At 37.7% G+C, this 20,911-nt stretch overlaps 1 protein-coding gene across 2 annotated transcripts in view; it reads left to right on the top strand.

The window, feature by feature from the left end:
* Positions 1 to 20,911, top strand: part of ZNF521 (zinc finger protein 521) — a 283,124-nt gene that overhangs the window by 23,021 nt on the left and 239,192 nt on the right. For both annotated transcript variants that reach the window (XM_060029516.2, XM_060029515.2), the window contains exon 3: positions 7,251 to 7,430. In XM_060029516.2, the coding sequence (XP_059885499.1) occupies positions 7,251 to 7,430 (180 nt within the window). The remainder of the gene's footprint in view (positions 1 to 7,250; positions 7,431 to 20,911) is intronic.

Here is a 20,911-nt window from a genome sequence, read left to right as displayed (position 1 = left end):
ACACGCAGAAAAATGATGTTTTGAAGGAAACACTTGGATAAGTGGAGAGGCAACTGGCCTGCAGTTTCCAGTTATCTCAAGCTGTACGTGGCCACTTCGAGGGCGGAAAGGATCAATATGCTTGAACACCAGAACCCGCTTTTGACCCGCTGGTTGGGAAGCTCTGCAGCAGATTGCAAGCTCCTTGGGACAAGGACCAGGTCTTAGACTTTGCATCTCAAGGGCCTTAGCCAAATGCCTGTTACTGTGTGGGTGCTCAGAAAATGTTTGTTTACTGAAGGTGTGACAAGGCAACCACAGTCACTCGAAGGTTACATGACTAAGGCAGGGACCTGTTTATAAATACTCTGTATGAAAGTTGGAGAGCTAAGATGGCTTTTCTTCTACATTTCATGTTAAAGATAAAGAAGGATGAAGAAGAGGAAAGAAATTTGAGTAAGATTCTGATTGGAAGCCAAGAAACGTTTTATTTGGTTCCAAAACGTGCATGTATATTTTTTTGTTTTGTGTATTTGTGTGTGTGTGTGTCTTAACCTCTCCCAAGGCTAATTTCCTCCCACTCAGCATCCTCCTACAAGGAATTTCATTGTAGAAAGAAGAATGGAAATAAATTCATGTTTGGCATGTGCTCCTTCATAGTTGTGCACCTGTGATATTTCTCTTTGGTCTTCAAGGATCATGATAGACCTGTAGAACAATCAAGCAAAACCACAGAAATTCTAAACTTCAACTGTGTGATTTTGTTTAACATAGAGATAATTCTTTTTGTCTGAGAAGATTTTAGAGACAAAGGAGAGAACAGTACATGAAAAGGTTTTTTGTTTTTTTGTTTTGTTTTTTTCCTTTTTTTCTGTAAAACAATTTAATAACTTTCACAGAATAGAGTGGTTAGAAGATAAACGTTGCAGGAAAAGTAAAAAGAGCACGTTTTTATCCTTGGCCACTTGAGCTCTTTGGACCTGTTGTCATCAGCCAGGTCTCAGCCTGGGAGGGCTGTCCCTGTCCTGAAGCCGAAGTTCCAGGAATGCTCATCCTTGGCCACTTCACTGATTGCTTTTGTTTTTGTTTCCTTTTGTTTGTTTACCTTTTCTTAAGAGTAGAAAAAAGTGAGGTAGCAGAATAGCAGGTGGGTGTGGGCCAGATGGCGCATTCCTTCATTAGAGCCTGCTCGAGATTTTATAAACAGTGGACGATTTATTTTCCCTAAATCTGTTTTCATCTTATGGGATTTCCAGTGAGAATGCACATGTAGAGCCCAGAAAGCACAAAATAATGATCCCACCCTTTGGTTTTTGAAAAGGAGGGAGGCTCCTTGTTAACTCTTGGTAAACCGAAGGTCACTTTTCCTCTGTTCTTAGAAAGTTATCAAGATACGCCAGTTCATGGGATTTGAACATACTTGGAGGGGAGGAGTGCTTTCAGACATGGTTTGCTCTAAATAGTAGTATCTGGTTTTCTTTTTAGGTGTGGGACTTCTAAAGATGTCAGTAAACCCTAGAAGGCCAGTTGTTGTGACCACATGTGAGCTTTAAAAACAACATCATTCTCTAGGTCTGCGTCTTTATTCCCTGTGCTGCCCCTAGGTTCTTCAGAACCATTTTTTTTTTTTTTTTTTAGATTCCATATATATGTGTTAGCATACGGTATTTGTTTTTCTCTTTCTGACTTCACTTTGTTTGACAGTCTCTAGGTCCATCCACCTCACTACAAATAACTCAATTTCGTTTCTTTTTATAGAGAATGGACTTGAGGACATGGCGAGGGGGAAGAGTAAGCTGGGACGAGTGAGAGAGTGGCATGGACATGTATACACTACCAAACGTAAAATTGATAGCTAGTGGGAAGCAGCCGCATAGCACAGGGAGATCAGCTCGGTGCTTTGTGACCACCTAGAGGGGTGGGATAGGGAGGGTGAGAGGGAGATGCAAGAGGGAGGGGATATGGGGATATATGTGTATGTATAGCTGGTTCACTTTGTTATAAAGCAGAAACTAACACACCATTGTAAAGCAATTATACTCCAATAAAGATGTTAAAAAAACCCAACAACATCAGACAATTAATTATTATTTGCACAAGATTATTGTTAACCTGAGGTGCATCATTTGTAGTGATTTGGGGAAATTTGAGTGTGGAATGCATTTGTTTAAATTATTTGTTTACTTATTCACCGTAGGGTTCCTCAAAATAAGACCTGGGTTATAGTGCTTTTTTTATTTTCAGAAGATATCCTTGGAAGAAAAAACTTAGGCAGCTTTCCAAAATAACGAAAACATATTTTTACCAGTCCACTAGTAATGTAGTGTTGAGGCCACTTTTTCTTGAACATCTATTTTTTTTTTTTTATAGTTTTAGGCAATTAAGTTCCAGGAGGTCATGGTCATCACATGTTCTTTTTTTAAGGCAGTATGCATATTTTAGCTGTTATGTTTGAACTTACTGGCACTATGTGGGTTGCTTTAAGATTGAGTAATTCATGCCATGGTTGTTTAATTTGGTGAAAAGCTGGCTATGACCAGAGAACAAACTATAAGGAAATGGTCCAGTTTTAAGTTTGTGTTTGAGTATTTTGGGTTCATTCATCTCTTGCCAATCTCAGTTGTTAAATAGTCTTCTTGCGTTCATATTTACATCATCCCCAGAACCCTGTGTTTCTGCCACTCTTATAAAAATGTACTGGTTTGTAAGGTAGAGCCTCATGCTTAGAGGCAACCAGGAAAAGCCTCATTTATATCTCCAGCAAGAAGGACAGAGGGCCTGGACTGCATACTCACTGCCAGAAGTTTTTATAGTAATACTTTGTATCTAGGCTCTGGCTCTTACCATTAAATGTGCTTTTTATAGAGTACCAGGTTATAAATGTAGTGCAGCTACGGCATATTAATCTTACTGCAGAGATTTAATGAGGCAGTTGTTTTGCGATGGACAGTACTGGGAGCAGAGAGCAACAGAGTTTTACTTTACCACTGAGCTGCAGAAATATTCCTTGCCTGGTAATAATTATATCCACATGATCTCTTAGTTTTTCTTTCTTTTGCCAGTGCTTTTCCATGCAAAAGTGGCTTGGAAGGAGGTCCATTTCTAGGCAGTGAAATGGATTGGAAATTGGGCTGTTTTCTCAGTGGTTTGACATTTTAACTTTGATCAGGCATGGAATCCTTGTTGCACAGAGAGAAATATGTAGGATGAGTTTCAAGAATACAGATAGCCTTTGCCAGTCCACTGAGATGGGGTTTAGATATTCATTACTTTTACTTGACTTTTATATAGGTTATAAAAAGTAAATGTGGTGAAACCTCATTTTTACATGGACAGAACAGAATTTCTGCTGGTTGGCCTTAAACTGATCCCACACTTGAAATTAATTGAAGTCCATGGGTTTATGGCCTCCAACGCTTTTAAGCCAGTGCAGTTTTTCATTTTCCCCAAATTTGTAATTTTATTAAACCAAGTTGTAGCAATAACAACGCTTAGGAAGAGGAGGATGAGAAGAAGGAAGGAACCACCCACCAGGGAACATAATAAGGGTAAAAATTACACTTCTTTTAAATTTCCATTTACAAGTAACGTTAACAAAATCGGAAACAGAGAGCTGCCATTTATTTTTACAGTAACAGTTGTGTCTTTTATCCGAGTCTGAACACTCTCAGTCCAGTGCATCACAGGGACCCTTCTGAAGGGATGAGCCTGCAGGCTGGTTGGGCAGAGGTCATCTGTGATGGAGGAAACGAATTTGGGTGGCCTTCTCTAGGGCAGAGGACAGAGTGGTGCCTGTGGCTATGTTGGGGTTTGTGATGGCAGTGCAGGGGGGTGTGCGGATATCTTAAAATATTGCCCTTTGGGTGGGTTTGTAGTACAACAGTAGAGTTGGAATAACAGCTGTCCGCCCTGCAGTGGTGTTCGGGTTGGAGCAGCGCTTACAGGGACGGACCTTGTATTTATAACTCCTTGGGCTGAAGTCAGAGGTCTGAATGGCTAGCAGAGCAGTACAGTTATTTCTTATGACTGACTCTCAAAGGGCTCTATAAAAACTACATAACTAAGGCCATGTGCAATTATTGAAGTGTAGCCGCCTGTGGGAAAGAAATGGTTGACAGTGTCAGCTTTCTAGAATCTTCCTACCTCAGCTGCCATTAGGAATGGAAACTCCTAACGCAAATGAATGCATCTTTTGTTTTGTTTTTTCTGTTTTGCTTTTTTTTTTTTTTTGGCTGCGTTGGGTCTTCGTTGCTGCGCGTGGGCTTTCTCTAGCTGCGGCGAGCGGGGGCTGCTCTTCGTTGCGGTGCGCGGGCTTCTCATTGCTGTGGCTTCTCTTACTGCGGAGCACGGGCTCTAGGCATGCAAGCTTCAGTAGTTGTGGCACGTGGGCTCAGTAGTTGTGGAGCACGGGCTTAGTTGCTCCGTGTTATGTGGGGTCTTCCTGGACCAGGGCTCGAACCCGTGTCCCCTGCCTTGGCAGGCGGATTCTTAACCACTGCGCCACCAGGAAAGCCCTAAACCCATCTTTCGAATGGGCAAGAAAAGAATTCCTCCTGGATGTGGAGGTTGGCAAAAAAAAAAAAAAAAATCTACTCTCAGGGAGAGAGTCTGAGTTTCCAGGACTCATTGTGCTACACCAAAGCATCATAGGCTATAATCGCACCCACCCCCCAGAGGGTCCCTCTTAAGTGGTGACCTAAAAAACAATTCGCCAGTTGGCTGGAGCTTGCGTCCTGAAGTTGCAGCAGAAGTGAATAAGCTTGACTGGCTTCAGCCCCTGAAGGATTCTATCTGTAAATGCAGAAGTGGAAGCAAAACCATTTTTTATTAGTCTTAATATGACCCTCATTTTAATAACTAGCCACAGTGTCAGGAGCATGGACTGGGGTCATTCTTCAGTTGTTAAGAGCTAGAGCATCATGCAGGCTTCCCTGTTTGTTTGACGTTTTTGATGTGGATCCGTGTAAAGTGTCCATATCCTTGAATAATAAGGGAGGCAAGTTCTTATCATTTTCGCTGCATACTACTTAAAGGATTCAGAGTGTCTGCTTATTTAAAAACAAACAGGCCTGCAAACTCGATGCATAGCATTTAAATAATCGTATTAAAATTCAGACCTAGCAGCCACATTTCTCTGAGTGCTGTCAGTTTTATGAGAAACTGGAAAATCATGCTAAACAACTGAGTGTTCAGTGTACGGCTGCTGCCTTCCACCAAGTGTTTAATGGTGTTAACGGTGTGCCAGCCAGTTCACCATAATTGGGACAGTTATTTGTTTTCCTGAATTACTCTAATTTGGCAGTATTTTACCACTTGGTTTTAGCTTGTTGGAGCTCTTTGAACCATTACCTGTTTCTTGTGTCTGTAGCTCTAGATGAAACATTTGAAACCAGCAAAGGCAAATGTGATGGATTATACAGTGTCAGTTTTGGAAAATGTAGGCATGTAGGTGCTTTTGAATTTGGAGATGACTGGTCTGTTCCTGTTTACAGAAGAAATACCAGTAAAGGACTTTTTAGTATACTCGTTTTTTACTCCCTCCCCTCCCTTCTTGTCATCATTAAATAATATTTACTAAACACTCACCTGGACACCATGCTGTGCTGGGCAAAGTACAAGACAAACGAAAAAGATCCTGTGATTACTCCCCCAGGGATGAGCAGTCTAAACGCCAGTAGGTTGAAATGGGTACTGCGTCGAGTGTTGAGTTAATTTTCCAGACGGCAAATCAACTCAAATTACCAATTTACTTAAACACGTTTTTTAGGTTTTTTTGAAAATAAACAAACAAACAAAACTACTTGCTCTTTGATTTGGGAATTCTGCTTTTGTTTTACAAACCCAAGAGATTATTATATGTGTTGACATGTAAGTTGATTTTGGTATATGTGAATCATTTGAAGGGTGGTGATATAGTTAAGTTTATTGCAGATGTGTAGAAAGGCTTTGGAATAACTTCCAGCCAAAGGGGAGCACCGTGACTTGTAGAAATAGGTTCGTAGAAGCACGTGACATGCAAGGTAGCAGGAAGCACTTTCCGACAGCGGACGGTGGTATGGCGGCACTGACTGACTTTTCTAAGAAGTCTGGGCTAGTTTGATCCTGTGAATTCTGTATCGTAACATTGCAAATATTTATCCTCCCATATCTAAACAAATTGACTACAGATAACACATTACATATTTCTTAGGTATCTGGACACAGTTCTTTTGTAACTGTTCATTGAAAACTCTATTTTGAGACATAATTTATTTCTGACTTTGGAGGACTTCTTGCTATTAGAAATGAATGTCCCGTTAAGTTAAGTCACAGATTGTATTATCCTAATTTTCCCTAAAGAGGCGTCTTCTCTCCCTCCGTGCTTTCCTGCAAAGAGGAGCAGTGACACTAGAATGCTTGGGGATACTTCGCTAAAATGAGGCAAAAGACAGCATAAAGAAAATCACAACGTATTTATTGAGCTCTAAGTGAAAATATTGCACGTGTTTTGCGCTCTTATGAATGCTATTTGTGTATCATTCTTAGGGTTACAATGGCACTATTTTTAGTTTTCCCTCTATTTAGCTTTTCGAAACTGATAATGCCGGTTCAAGTTGTTGACTTGATTATAATTTGCAGTTGCTCTTTGTATATTTTGTTTTATTTTTTTGATGATTTTGAAAACAAGAGACATACCAGTACATTTACACTTGAATTGGTGCTTGCAAGAATGTTATGCTATGTGGTAGAACTTATTTTGCTATTGCTGTCTAACAAATAATGGGGTAACTGTGTGTTTTGACCAGTCTATAAGTAAAGGTCAATTTTGTGCCTATGGTAATTAGCTTAGCTTACTCTAGACTTTTGGCTAATTCTGGTAATTTCCTGTGAAAGAGTATATTTAGCAGAAAAGGAATTCATTCTCAAGCACAGTGGTTTTTCCCTTTGCATTGGAGACCGTTTAATTTTAAAAGTGATTCCTCTCTCTCTTGTAAGCAAACAAAGGCTGTAAAAAAATGTCAAAGTTAACCTTAAGTGTGGCAAATTATTTGAAAGAGGAGCTGAGAAAAGGGCTACATGTTGGAGGACAAAAGGAAAAACTCCAGTCATCACGAACTGACAAATTTTAGGGAAGTCCCACTTTTGATGCTTCTGTAATAAAATCTACAATAAAGCCCTCCTAGTGCAGCTTCAAGGAAAAAGGTGTTTCTGGTTTGGGTAGCAAGATGAAGCGCTACTTTAAAAGAACTTGTCTTTAAACACCATACTTACAGTCTTGATTTTTTTTTCAGACCCCAACTGTGAACTTGAAGACAAGACTGAAGATGGAGAGGCAGGGGACTGTAAGAAGAGGCCAGAAGATGGTGAGGAGCTGGAAGACGAAGGTGTGCACAGCTGTGACAGCTGCTTCCAGGTGTTTGAGTCACTGAGCGACATCACAGAACACAAGATTAATCGATGTCAGCTGACAGGTAAACACACCTACCACTTCTCATCTTCTCGTACGTCTTCTCTATTTCTGATTTTTCCGTTTGTTTCTTGTTTTTCAGCTGACAGGTAAACAACACTTGCCACTTCTTGTCTTCTCATACTGTTCTATTTCTGATTTTTTCCGTTTGTTCCTTTTTTTTTTTACCCCCTCTTCCAGCTGTTACATTCTTCTACTTGAGTACCTAGGTAGGTCTAGAAGTGCTTTAGAAAGAATTCCAAGATGATGGTTTACGGCAAACTCATTGTCACAGTCATCCTTAGATTTTGAATTGTACCCAGATTTTAATAGCTAATGGATATGTTTTCATTTCCTTTTTTTTTTTTTTAACTACCGTGATACCACGTAGATACAGAGCCTAACATCGGGTGGCTAAAATAAAGTTTAAAAATACCTTCCGAATAAGTTTTCACAGCAGTTTAGTGTGCACGAACTTATTTGAGTTTGGTGCCTTTTTTGTGTTCCTATAAAGCCCAATGCTTATTCTTGAATACCACAGTGTTCACTGCATGTGTTAACTTTCCATCTCCCTCATTAGACTGGAAGCTCCTGGATGGCAGGAGCTCTGTCTTATTCATCATTGTATTCTCTGAGTCTTGCACAGTGCCTGGCCCACAGAAGGTGCTCGCTAAGGCACAGAAGCTATTCTGCTATACATTTCGCGGGAAGAATCAGATTTAAAATGACAGGAAGCATGATGTGTTCAAGTTAATGGTTGGATAAAAGTAAAACTCAGTTTGCCAAGTTTCTACCCTCTTTAAAAATATATCCTGCAAGAACATACTATATGAGGCTGGGTGGGACATTTTAGATAGATATCTCTTTTTAGACTCCTGTCATTTTTCTCTTACTGATGATACTGACACTGCTCCAGTGTGTGTGTGTGTGTCTGTGTGTGTGTGTGTGTGTGTGTGTGTGTGTTTGTAGATCTCTTACTCTATCTTATTTTCCTAGCACAAATCTTTCTTCAACTAACCATGTATAGGAAATGTATTTATTAGACAAGTGGTTCTCCAGCTGTTTCCCACAGAATATTGATATTTTTGTAAGATTTTAATAGGTGTTCCATTTTAAGCAGGTTTCCTGAACAGATTATTATGGAACTGTTGGATTAAATCCAGTTAAATAGGCTTCATTATTGAAGTGCACTGTGGCTCTTCAAAAAGGGATTGCAGTGAGTACGTTTATTAGGCCATAGACTCTCCTCTCTTTCAGAAAACCCATTATTGTTTTTTTTGGAGTATAAGTTTGAAAATCTGTGACGCTTATATAAGCATTGCTATATACATATTTTTGTGGGTTTTGGTAACTTTTTTTTGATACATTTCCAAACTTAGAGACAAATTGCAAAAACAGTATATAGAACTCCCATCTACCACTTATCTGATTCACCAGTTTTTTACATTTTACCCTACTTGATCTGTCATTGCCTCTTCGCTAGTTTTTTTTCTTAGTCCTTTGAGAGAAGGTTGAAGACTTCACACCCTTCGAAATATATTCGGTGTATTTCCTAAGAACAAATACAGTCTCTTACATGGCTGTGGCACACTTATCAAAATGAGGAAAGTTCACATTTAACACATAGAGTACTGTTATCTAATCCACAACCAATATTTAAATTTCAACAGTTGTCCCAATAATGTCCTTTAGAGGTTTTTTGCTTGTTTGTTTCATTTTCTTTCTTCTTCTTTCTAATTTTTTAATTGTCATGTCTCTTTTGTTTCCTGTCACCTGGAATGGTCTCTCATTTTTTGAGGAGTACCTGCCAGCACTTTATAAAATGCCCATCTGTAATTGGGTTTGCTTGATGTTTCCTCATGATTAAATTCAGGTTACATACTTCCATGGCAGGAATGCCACCTAAGTGGTGCTGTGCCCTTCTCAGTACATCAGATCAGGAAGGACCTGATGTTGACTATACTATACCAGTGTTGATGGGGTTAACACTGAATACTTGTTTTAGGTGGTGTCCACCAAATTTCTCCAGTGTTAAAATGTTGCTCTTTTCCCTTTGTAAATAATAAGTAATTTGTGGGAAGATGCTTTGGCACTAAGTAAATATTTTCTCTCATGAAATCTCCATTTTAGCTGTATAATTTTTGTATTTATTAGTTGGCCTTCTGCCACAGTTTCCTTTCTTATTCATTCATTTATTTTTGTATTCGTATCACCATGGGCTTTTGGATTTGTATTTTATTCAGTGGGTCATAATTCATTACTATCATTATTTTGATGCCCAGATTGCCTGAGATTTGGCCAGTAGGAGTCCCTTTGAATGGTATTCTGGGTCAGTTTAATGTCTCCATCATTATTTGAGGACTGACTCAGTTTCTGCTGCAAACAGATGCTCCAGGCTCATCATGTTATAGTCCTAATGAATCTTTTGTCCAAGAAACCCTGGTTCCTTTAAGAGGACAAAGGTATTTAGAAATCAAGATATGGGCACTGTGTATACTCATTGATAGAGGTATATCGTTGATTATAAACCATATCAGCAGACAGACTTTAGGAAATGTATATGTGTGTTTAATATAATACATGTATAATATAACTTATAAAATGCACATATATACAAATATATACACATATATGTATTTTTCTCTCTCTAATAAGAACCACATGTTTCTATTGATACCTCTAATTCAATCCAACATTTGAGATACATTCCAATCTTTTTTCTTTCCATATTTATTACTATCCTCTCTAGCAGTGAGACACCTATCTTCCATCATCCTCAACATATTTACTCATTTCCCGAGTCTAGAATACACATTAAGTAGTTTCAAAATTGCTTACTCATATCATCATGATAAGCAGACCAACTGACTAGAGTTTAATAGCTGTTTATAGTTATTAATGTTATAGTTTATAATGTAACATTTACATACAGTGAAATTTATAGCTCCTCAGTGTACAGTTTGATAAACTTTAACAAAATACATATACCCATGTGACCCGTATCCCTCTTAAGATAATTTCCTGCATCCTAGACATTTTTCTTCTCTTGACCCCTTTCTAATCAATAATGATCCACTAGAAGTAACTAGATTTTAAGTTTTTAACTGTAGATTTGTTTTGCCTGTTCTAGAGCTTCTTATAAGTACACACAGTATGTACTCTTTTTTGTGTCTAGCTTCTTTTGTTCAGCATAGCGTCTGCAAGGTTCATTCGTGTTGTGTATATGAGTAATCTGTTCTTTTTTATTGCCGAGTAGTATTCCATCACATGAATGTATCCTAATTTTGTTTTCCATTCTCCTATTGGTAGACATTTTGGTTACTTTTAGTTTTTGGTTGTTGTGAATAAAGTCATCGTGAACCTTCCTATACAGGTCTTTTTGTGGATATATGTTTTATTTCTCGAGTTAATAAGCAGGAGTAGAATTGCTGAGTCATGGGGTAGGGTATATTTAACTGTATGAAAAACTTCTGAATCTTTATCACAAGTGGTTGCACCGTTTTACACTGTCACCAGCAATGCCTATGAGTTCCAGTTGTGCATCCTTGATAACATTTGTGTTGCCAGTCTTTTTAATTTAAGCATTCTGTTGGGTGTGTAAAGGTATTCTTTGTGGATTTATTTGCATTTTCTAATTCATGTACATTTAATTGACTTCATTTAATTCATTTTTCCTCAGAATGCATAATTTTTGGAAAATCCCATTAAATGCAGTTAGCATGATTCTATTTTTAGTGGAATAGCTTTAAAGGGAAGCTTTACTTATGTGGAGTCAACACTAACATTAAGGTGAAGACATGGGAACCTAACTGATATGGCCAATATAAACTATGCCAGCAAGAAATCTTACCTTAGGTGAGAGTGGTGTATCTCTCATGTGAAAGATTAACTTTAAAATTCAATATTAAAAAAACCTTGAAGTTCTATTTAGTGTTTACATTTTATTGAGTTCCTGCCATGGAAATATGCTTATGTTCAGCTCTGTGAAGCAAAACAACAACAACAACAACAACAACAAAAGAAACATTATTCCTGGATAACTTTATATATTATACAATAATATATTTCTTTATATATTATACAACTTTAATATCAGTGCAGAAAATGCTGTATTTTCAGCACGTGGTATGGTGAAGATAATATCTATGGGTTTTTTTCTTCAAAACCTCAATCCCTAATAAAATATTTGGTTTATTTTGATCTTAAGCTTTCTAAAAGCTTAGAATCTAGTCTGTGCTCACATCATTTTATCCCACAACATTTTAAACAAAGGAAAGAAAACAGAGTCTTATTCGTGACTTAATGAAACATTTCAGGAAAGGTACAGCTGATGGGTCTTTGTCCTGTTTATTGATGTTCAGGGTGATTTCTTGGGGAGGGCGGTAGATTGATGAGGGGAAAAGCAGAAGTGGAGGATCAGGGAGAAAGCAAAAGGGGGAGAAACAAAATCAGGAATCCTTCACATTTGTTTAAAGTGTTAAAGTTCAAACTTGAGTTGAATTAGCTAAGGGTACCCTTCAGTCTAATCTGGAAGAGATTAAAGACACTGGCAGCATTTTAATTAAAAAAGTAATATGATGCTTTTACCTTCTTCCTTGGTTAAAACCTTTTACTCTACGTTAGGAGGTCTGACTTTTCCAAATTTAGTTTCCTGCTGCTTGAGTTTACTCTCTTCTTGGTGCTTCTTTTTTCTGGTGGACAAAATGCTAGTTTAGCAAAGTAGGTTATTTCTAGTTGTTTTCTTTTTCCCTTTTAGTTTTACTCTTTTTTGTTTTTTTAATTTTTTTTCTTTTTTTTTTTTTGTCTTTTAACTTCATCTAGCCCCATTTGTATCTTTGCTAATTTTCCCTTGATTCCTGTCCTTGTTTCAAGACTCTTAATTTCCTTGTTGTCCTTATATCTCTCCTTCTTTTCTCTCTGGCTATCTTATGGTCTCTTGCTGTTTTCTCAACTTTCTTCCTTGCTCCTTGTGGCTTCCCTTCTGTTCATCTCGAAGTCTTTACTTACATGTGTCGTCCTATCCATCTAGACCAGAGCCTGAAAACCTTTCGGTGAACAATTTGTATGAAGAAAGAGGGAACTCCTAGTAGTGTATAGGAGGGTTAACTATAGAGTAGAATTAGGAGAGAAAAGTCTTAAAACCTGCTGATTTGCAAAATAACACAAAATGGAGGTATTCTGTGGCCTGACACCTGTGGAAGTCAGTCAGGGTCGTTTTGTTGAAACCACCCTGAACTGGTAAAAACCTGCCCTGAGATTCCCATCCCTAACTGAGTGCTTTCTTGGTAACTTGAGATCTGTTCTTTGGTGACTCTCATACCCAAGGGTGAGCTGCCAAGGTGAAAACTGACTCACTCCAAACTGAAAGTTTTGAAATCCTGGTCTAGTCATGCCAAGTGAGCCTAGACTAGTCCTGGCCTTAGGAGATGAAGGTCAAATATGGACCAAGATGATCAATTTTATTTTATTTTATTTTGCCTGTGCCACGCAGCATGTGGGATCTTAACTTCCCTGACCAGAGATTGAACCCGTGCCCCCTGGGTTGGAAGGGCAAGTCTTAACCAGTGGACCGCCAGGGAAGTCCCAAGATGATCAATTTTAGACTCAGATTTGAAAGTCAGCTCAGGGATCAAGAATGCCCCAGGTCAGTTCATGAGTAGGTACCAGTGACCTGGACTGAACTCACAGACAGCAGATCCAGCATCGGCCCAGAGATCTAGGGGGTCACACACACAGTTAATGGAGTTCCTCACTGAGGGGAATTCTGGAAGGTGGGCACTGTTGTGGAGAAGCATCCTGACCTAGGAAGCAGCAGAACAGTCCCTAAGGATAACAAGGTACAGTGTGGCCCTCTTCTTTGTCTCTCAGGGCAGCTGTCCTCTAGTCTGCAATCCAACATGTGTAAGTAAAGTATATATCATCCCTGCTTGAAGGAATAAGGGGAAAGGGGAAAAAAAAAAATTAAATCCCGCTCTTCAGTTGTAGCAGGAGATGCAAACCACCTGTCTTGCCCCAGCCGTGCTGTCTTTTTCCTGGAGGCTGAGAAGGGAGGGAAATCAACACTCTAATGCTGTTGGGACTCTCTGATGCAGAAGACAGATTATCAAAATATATATTTAAAGAAGGAAAAGCACAGAGAACCTCTCATTTTACTAATCCACAAACCCTATCATTTCTTGCCATTTCCCTCAGGGAGTAGGGAGGGCTGGAAGCCAGAGGGGTCTCATCACACTTCTCAACAAAGATTTAATAGCAGGGTGCTAAGGGGAAGGCTGAGATTACGGAGACTTTATTATGCTTACAAAACTGAGTAAGAACTAGCATTGTAAATCATCAAAACTAAGCTTCACTTAACAGGATAAATGTGTAAAGTGCATTTGGTAATACTGTATGCTTGTTGTTCTGAGTCATTTTTCTCTTCTCTCCTGCTAATTTGCAAACTTGAGTTGTCTGTTAAGTGTTCTTACCCGTCATTGATGTGAATTGCCTGGGTGTAAATGCAGAAAAACTAAACAGCGTTGTATTAGTTCTTAACCCTCTGGCCCACTATACTGTTGGTAAGATGAGTAGGTCGAGGTGTGTGTGACAGCAAGGCTGTTGTAGTTTGGGGGAAAATGTTTGTAGACCAGATTTATAAAACCCTAACCATGTTTGTGGCTCCTTTACAAATACTTATACTGTACGGGTTCACATTTTTGAAGAAAAGGAACTGAACCAATGATTAGACACTGCATCAGTATAAAATAGTATGTTCATTTAATTTGATTTTAAAAGTTATGAGACTCCCTGGAAGCTTCACACAGATTTTGTGAACTGAACACTTTTAGACATCTGGATTTTTTTTTTTTTTTGACTAAAGAATTTAAAGAAAAAGTGAAAGTGATTGAACATGTGTTATATGGTTGTGGAAAATTAAAGACTGGTTGGTTCCACTTGACAGTCAAGTACCCTAACAGCGAGTTCTGTTGGCAGTGGGAATAAGGAAAATGAGTGTTTTATGGAATGAAGCATCATTTTCACAGAAGCATATTGAAACTGTTTTCAGAAATTTTTTTTTCTGTTTTCCTTTTCAAATCATTAGTTGAAATAAATTACATGAAATAAATGTGATATTTTAACACTTTAGTTTATATTAATTAGGTTCAATGCATTATGCCTTTGATTTGCATATTTCTACATTAATTTCTGTATTAATTCATTATTCATGCTTTGTTATTAATCATTTATATATAAATTAATTATCTCTTTCTATATTAATTAGGCTTAAGGCACTGTATATTTTATTTTCCTATGTCCCTCTGTTTTGATCAATTTCTTGTTTCCTACCCCAAATATTTCCTTAGTGTTTTTAGGCTACTTCATTCTTCAAATCTCCCTAAGCCCCCAAAATGCAATTTCGTGGCCTCCACTGATTCCATTCCCCAGCCCCTTCTCCACATGCTTCTTATTTTTCAGACCAGTGGTTTCCAAACTTTTTTGATTAAAAAAATATAGGCTGCATCTTCATAATACATACTTATCAATATATTACACAGATGCACATATGATACAACACTCAAAAAACAGAAATTGAAAAATGAGGTGAAGATGAAATAAATAGATTTAAAAAATAAATTTATGTTGTTTTGAAGTTCTGGTCTAGATTCATTTATTTTGACAATTTATTTTAATGGCTGTGAGAGCTAAGAGAGCTATCTCAGAAAACCACAAAGAGAGAACGTCTGTTATTACACTTCTTGCTGAGGTTCATAACTATCGATGTTGGCTATAGCCACCATATTTCAAATAACTTTCCTGAAATCTCAATTTTGTTTTGCCAACTTTTGGTCACATCTGATTAAATTGTTTCTTTCTTCCGTCCTTCATCCTGTGGCTGACAAAGAGCTTTTACTAGGAGTAGAAGGGCTAGACTTGCCATTTTCTTGTCGATTATTTGCGCGCAGCTATCAATATCCTGCAGTTGCCTTGCAGAAAACTTTAAAAATCACTTATCAAAACTTGAGGATTGTGTGTGAATTAGATTACTTAACATTGAACAAGATGATCCACAGGTCTGTTTCACTGGGCACTATTTTGAGATGTGGGAAGGGAGTGGAGAAGCAAGGGCACCCAGGATGACTATTTATCTTCTCACTCTCAGGATGCTGGGTGGCTCTTTATGGCTGCTGTCCCTTCTGATTGGTTGCTAAATATTCAGACTATCTTTTCTACCCTGGGATATGTACCCTATATTTCAGAGACCACTGTTGTTGACTACCATTTACTTCATCATGTGAAAAACAACTCACCAAGTCTCTGCTCCTCTCGGTTTTAGAGAAGGTGGTGTGGCTTGAGTGTGTCATTTTCTTGGTCTGGCAGGACCATGACTAAAGTTCTTCTACGCATTTGCCAGAGAGAAAGCAATTGTCCATGATTGGTTCCAACCTCTGAGCTGTTGGCTGAGTGAGCTCCTTTTTCTAGTTTTGGAGGAAGGGTCGGTTAAACTATTACCTGCTGTAAAAGCATTGTTGTTTCCACATTGATTTTGCTACAGCAGAACTTTGATATTAGTGTTTAGTCTACTGTCTTTTTCTTGATATATTTGTTTGTGAAATTCTCTGCCAAAACATGGATATAAAATAATCATTTTCAGGTCCATTATTGTCTCGAAGCTTTTGAATGATTTGGGGCATTGTAATCGGGATTTATAAAAGGCCTTTACTGATGAGGTACATTTTCCCACTATGAATGGTGAGTTATTACATGTATTAATTTATTAAAATTAAATAGCTGGAATATTGAAGGGGTAGTTTTAAGAAATACTTCTCTGTATTTTTGATGTGCGTTTTAAAATTAGGTGTTTTTACGCTCATTCTTGATAGATTATCTGGGCAGAGGTTGACAGTTATTTTTGTTCCACGTTATGAAGATATTACACCATAATCGTGATTGCTATTGTTTTTGTTGAGCTATCTATAGTCATTCTAATTATAGTTCTTTTGTGTGTAATTTGTCTTTTCTATTTAGTTGGATTTTACATATTCTCTTTGATTTCATGTTCTGAAGTTTCACTAAAATATGTCTAACTGTGGAAAAAAAATAAAAATAAAAAAATAAAATTAGGTGTTTTTACTGTCAGCCTGTTATAATAATTTGTGAATCACAAGAAAGCTACTGATTATGAATGGAAAGTTCCTAAAGGATGAACTCTCCTAGAAATAGAAAGTACATGGGTAAATTCACTTTATTTTTTACAAGTAAGAGCTAAGTGGAGAATATCCTGTATTAGCTATAACTATTTGCAAATTACCTGCTCCTTGATTAGTTTGAGGTTTTTGAAATTAGCATTTTGAAATGAATAGAACTCAAGAAGCAAATTAGCATTATTTGTCTGTGTATTAAAAATGTTACCTTTGGATGTCTTGTGGAACCATAACTGTTTTAGAGAAGTGGTCTGGCCTTAGTTGTATAATTGATAATGAACATATTATCATCTAATTCTGTGGTTTCAGGATTTATTTGCCAAAAATTGTAAATAAAATATCAAGAACACAAACCATGGGAGAATATCTTCAAGAATTTCCACCATGTCCTTGATGGTCATTGATGGTAATTAAAGCTGTCAGTTTGTCCCTGTGGAGAAGTGTAAAGATTATAAATGAAGGGCTGTATTTGGGATGTGGAAACAGTGGGGCCTCTTTTGTGGGGAAGATGAATTAAAAGAAACCAACTATTTCCTCGGCCCTGTGCAGCCGTTCAGTCTGTCTTATAAACAGGGTGATGTTTAGGTATTTGGATACATTTGTGTGCACAGGAGAGCTCTGCCACATGTAGCCTATTCTCAGATGTGAAATTCAACATGATAAAACTTAGGAGGTTGAATTTTTACCGTTTTGTATGACTGCACTTTTCTTTTTTTTACATTACTCTGCTTAAGATGCTTGTGACCAATATCTGCTTCCTTTATAAGGTAGTGAGTTGATAAGAAAAGTGGACTATTTCCCCATCCTTTCTCTTTGTGTGAAGTCTCTGGCTGGGGATCTAGTCTTTGGGGAATGACAGCAATGTCACAGAGATCTATGACCTCCTAATAGGCCTTGGGAGGGGAAGGCAGGACTCATTCTGCACTGTGCCTCAGGGCTTAGTTCCTTTAAACTTCAAGGAATTGGATGGAACTCTTCACTCCTCCTTTCTTTCAGCTTTACCTTCAGGGGAAATTGATCGATTAGAGGTGATTATTCCACAAACTCTGAACCCTTTTCCCCTCTTTGTTCCAACTGGAGCTCCTCAAAGTTTAAAGGGATTGTGTCTCCTGGGTGAAATGTAGAATGAATTTAAATAGATTATTGGGTAGAACTCTTTGAACACACATTAAAAGTGCTAAAAAAATATATTTGGAACTGAAAGAAATATGGGAAGCAAAAGGAGAAAGTAACATTTGTTTCAGGATAATTATAATGTAATTATATGGGACATTTTTGAGCACATGATTAGCTGTTTGTAGAATCATAGTAGTGCTTCAACCAAGAAAATAATAGAGTCAGTGCAACAAATCGACAGTTGTAGAAAATCTGGATGGTGACTAAGACCCTAATAGGCCCAAAGACAACCGTAAATGACTGGGTTTATATATGTCCTCTGTTAAGCACAGCAAAATTCTACTAATGGATGGCTTTCAGTTTTTTCTAACTTCTTTGTTTAACAACAACAAAAAATGATCTATACCTAATTCTCTTTTTGCATGTGTGATACCTTTGCCTTATCGGCACTATGGACCTTATTTGAGTTATATTTCACACCACATCAATTTAATTTTTCCCCCTTTAAAAAAATCTAATTCCTGGACTCTACCTACCCACAGAGCAGTATTAGCTCCCCCTGGTGACTAAATAAAAATGTAGGCAAGGATGATTGTGGTGATGAGCTTCATTAACTTTAACTTTTAAATGCATAATTAGCATTAGGGTGTATACAGTTGGCAAGTACACTGAACTATTTTCCAAGAAACAATTCCAATTAGTCTTGAGAAATGTCCATTTTCATGTCAGTTTATTTGCATGGTGAAGGCTGGTCTATCTTATGTGGCTTTCCTGGAGTTCTGCCCATTTTAATGACACCAAAGCTCGTGGTTTCTGATGTGGGAGATATTAGGACAGAAGGCAGATACTCAGATCTTCTGTAAACTAGGAGCTGATTAGAGACACAAAAAATGAAAGTAAAGTGCTACCAATTTACCTATCTCTATCATTCTTGCAAAATAGACTTTCCATAGGAAAGGTTATTATTGTTAAAATGATTTGAAATCTCTCCATATCTTGGCTGTTGTGAATAACGCTGCAATGAACATGGGAGGGCAGGTATCTCTTGAAGATCCCAATTTCAGATCCTTTAGTTGTAAACCCACTTATAAGATGAATAAGTTCAGGGGATCTAATGCACTGCATTGTATAATAGTAAGAGAAAATTATACTGTACTATATACTTGACAGTAGCTAAGAGAATAGATCTTTAATCCCCTCATCACAAAAAAGAAATGGTAATTATGTGAGGTGATAGAGGTGTTAGCTAACCCTACTATGGTAATCATTTTGCAGTTAATAAGTGTATCAAGTCATCACGTTGTATTAAACTTATACAATATTAAGTGTCAATTCTATCTCAGTAAAGCTGGAAAAAATAAAATAAATTTTTTGGGGAAAGACACTGTTGTACATTCAAACACCAAGATGTGTTTTTTTGTTGTCACCTCAAGGAAGCATTTTTCCAATTTAATTTACAAATTGTTTAAAAGTGTATATTTTTATTACTTGGATTGCTTTCCAACTTAACTCGTATAGTTTAGTTTCTAAAACTTTTCCCCTTCATAATTATCAGTTTGACGGACACTTGAGAATGCCTTTATAATCCTTCTGAAAAGAAATTTGTCAAGTCTGTCATATCTGTCATATACTTACCGGTCAACCCTCCATGTCCTCGGGCTCCACAAACGCGGATTCGGCTGACCCGCGGATCAAAAATATTTGGGAAAAAAATTCCAGAAAGTTACAAAAAGCAAAACTTGGATTTGCCTTGCACTCCGGCAACTATTTACATAGTATTTAGACTATTTACATAGCATTTACATGCTATTACATATTATAAATTATTTAGAGATGATTTAAAGCATATGACAGGATAAGCATAGGTTATATGCAAATACTAGGGACTCAAGCATCCATGGATTTTGGTATCTACTCGGGGTGTTCTGGAACCAGTCCCCCAGGGATACCCAGGGATGACTGTGTTTCTTATATGTAGTCTTATTTTCTATGAAAAAAGTATTTGCTTTTCACCGCTGTTTTATGCCGGTTATCAAAAAGCAATGTCTGTGACTGTGTGATCTGGTTTAATGTTTTATATTAAATATTATATATTATTATGCATTCAAAAGGAAAGATTTAAAATATTATCTGAGAGCTAACATTTGAATGGTTCTTTTGCTCCTCCTTTTGTTCTTCTGAATATTTTATATTTCTATAATTTAGCACTTCCCCCTCCCCCATCATGTTTTTTTTGTGTTTTGCTTTTCTTCCTTTCCTTAGGAGCCACACCTCTCTGTGTTACTAGAAAGGGTATAATCTAAACTCAATCACTTCTTAGTATCACCTTCTTCGGCCTGTGGAAATCTAAGTGAAGCTTCTTTTGGAGCCATTGATAATCATTCTGTCATTTGGGCTGAAGTGATGGTCTGGTTATCAAGCAGCACAGCTGAACACAGCCCCTCTTCCTCACCTCAGTTTTTTTCTCTCTCCTTCCATTACTTCTGTTACTTCCTTCCTCAAGTAGATGGCCTGCCCTTTGCAGTTTATTTGTCCCAGTGCCTTGCAAAAAAGCAAAGGACCACACTGTGCCTGAACTTGTGCTAGTGGTCACTCATAGGGGGAGATAAATTTGGTTGTTCATGATGAAACAGTGATAACTTTCTTCTTATCACATGTTTATTGATACAGATGTTATTACATTGATTAGATACTGCAGTTGGGCTCAATATAATGAAAAGCGTATGGCTCCATTACTTTCTACACTACGAAGACCATGCAGAGATAGTGAAATGAATAGCACCGCTCCGTAGTTTGTTTTCCTAAATACTACTGTGCATTTATCAGCAGTTCAATTCAAGAAACATTTATCAAGTTTCTAGTCTTTGTCAAATAAGTACTGGGCCCAGGATCTTCTGGGAGAAAAATGGTTTAGGGTGGGTCTCTGAGCCTAACTCGGACTCAGGGTTGGCTTCCTGGAGCATGTGATGCCTTGAGTGGTAAGAGAGTTCGCTAGTGAAGATAGGTGGGGAGAGGCATTTCAGGCAGACAAAAGAGGAGGAAAAATAGGAATGGGATATGAAGCAGAAAAGTATCTGCTGGGGCAACATCAAGCTAGAGGAAAGTGCAAGATAGGGAAACAGTGAGAGAATGTGAATGTATTAGTCCCCTATTGCTGCATAATAAATGACGCCAGCAATTTTGACTTAAAGCAGCAATCACGTATCAT

This window comes from Delphinus delphis, chromosome 13 (genome assembly GCF_949987515.2).
Source record: "Delphinus delphis chromosome 13, mDelDel1.2, whole genome shotgun sequence".
Classification (NCBI taxonomy): Eukaryota; Metazoa; Chordata; class Mammalia; order Artiodactyla; family Delphinidae; genus Delphinus; species Delphinus delphis.
The sequence above is the reverse complement of the archived record's forward strand: the minus strand, read 5'-3'. Positions and strand labels throughout refer to the sequence as shown.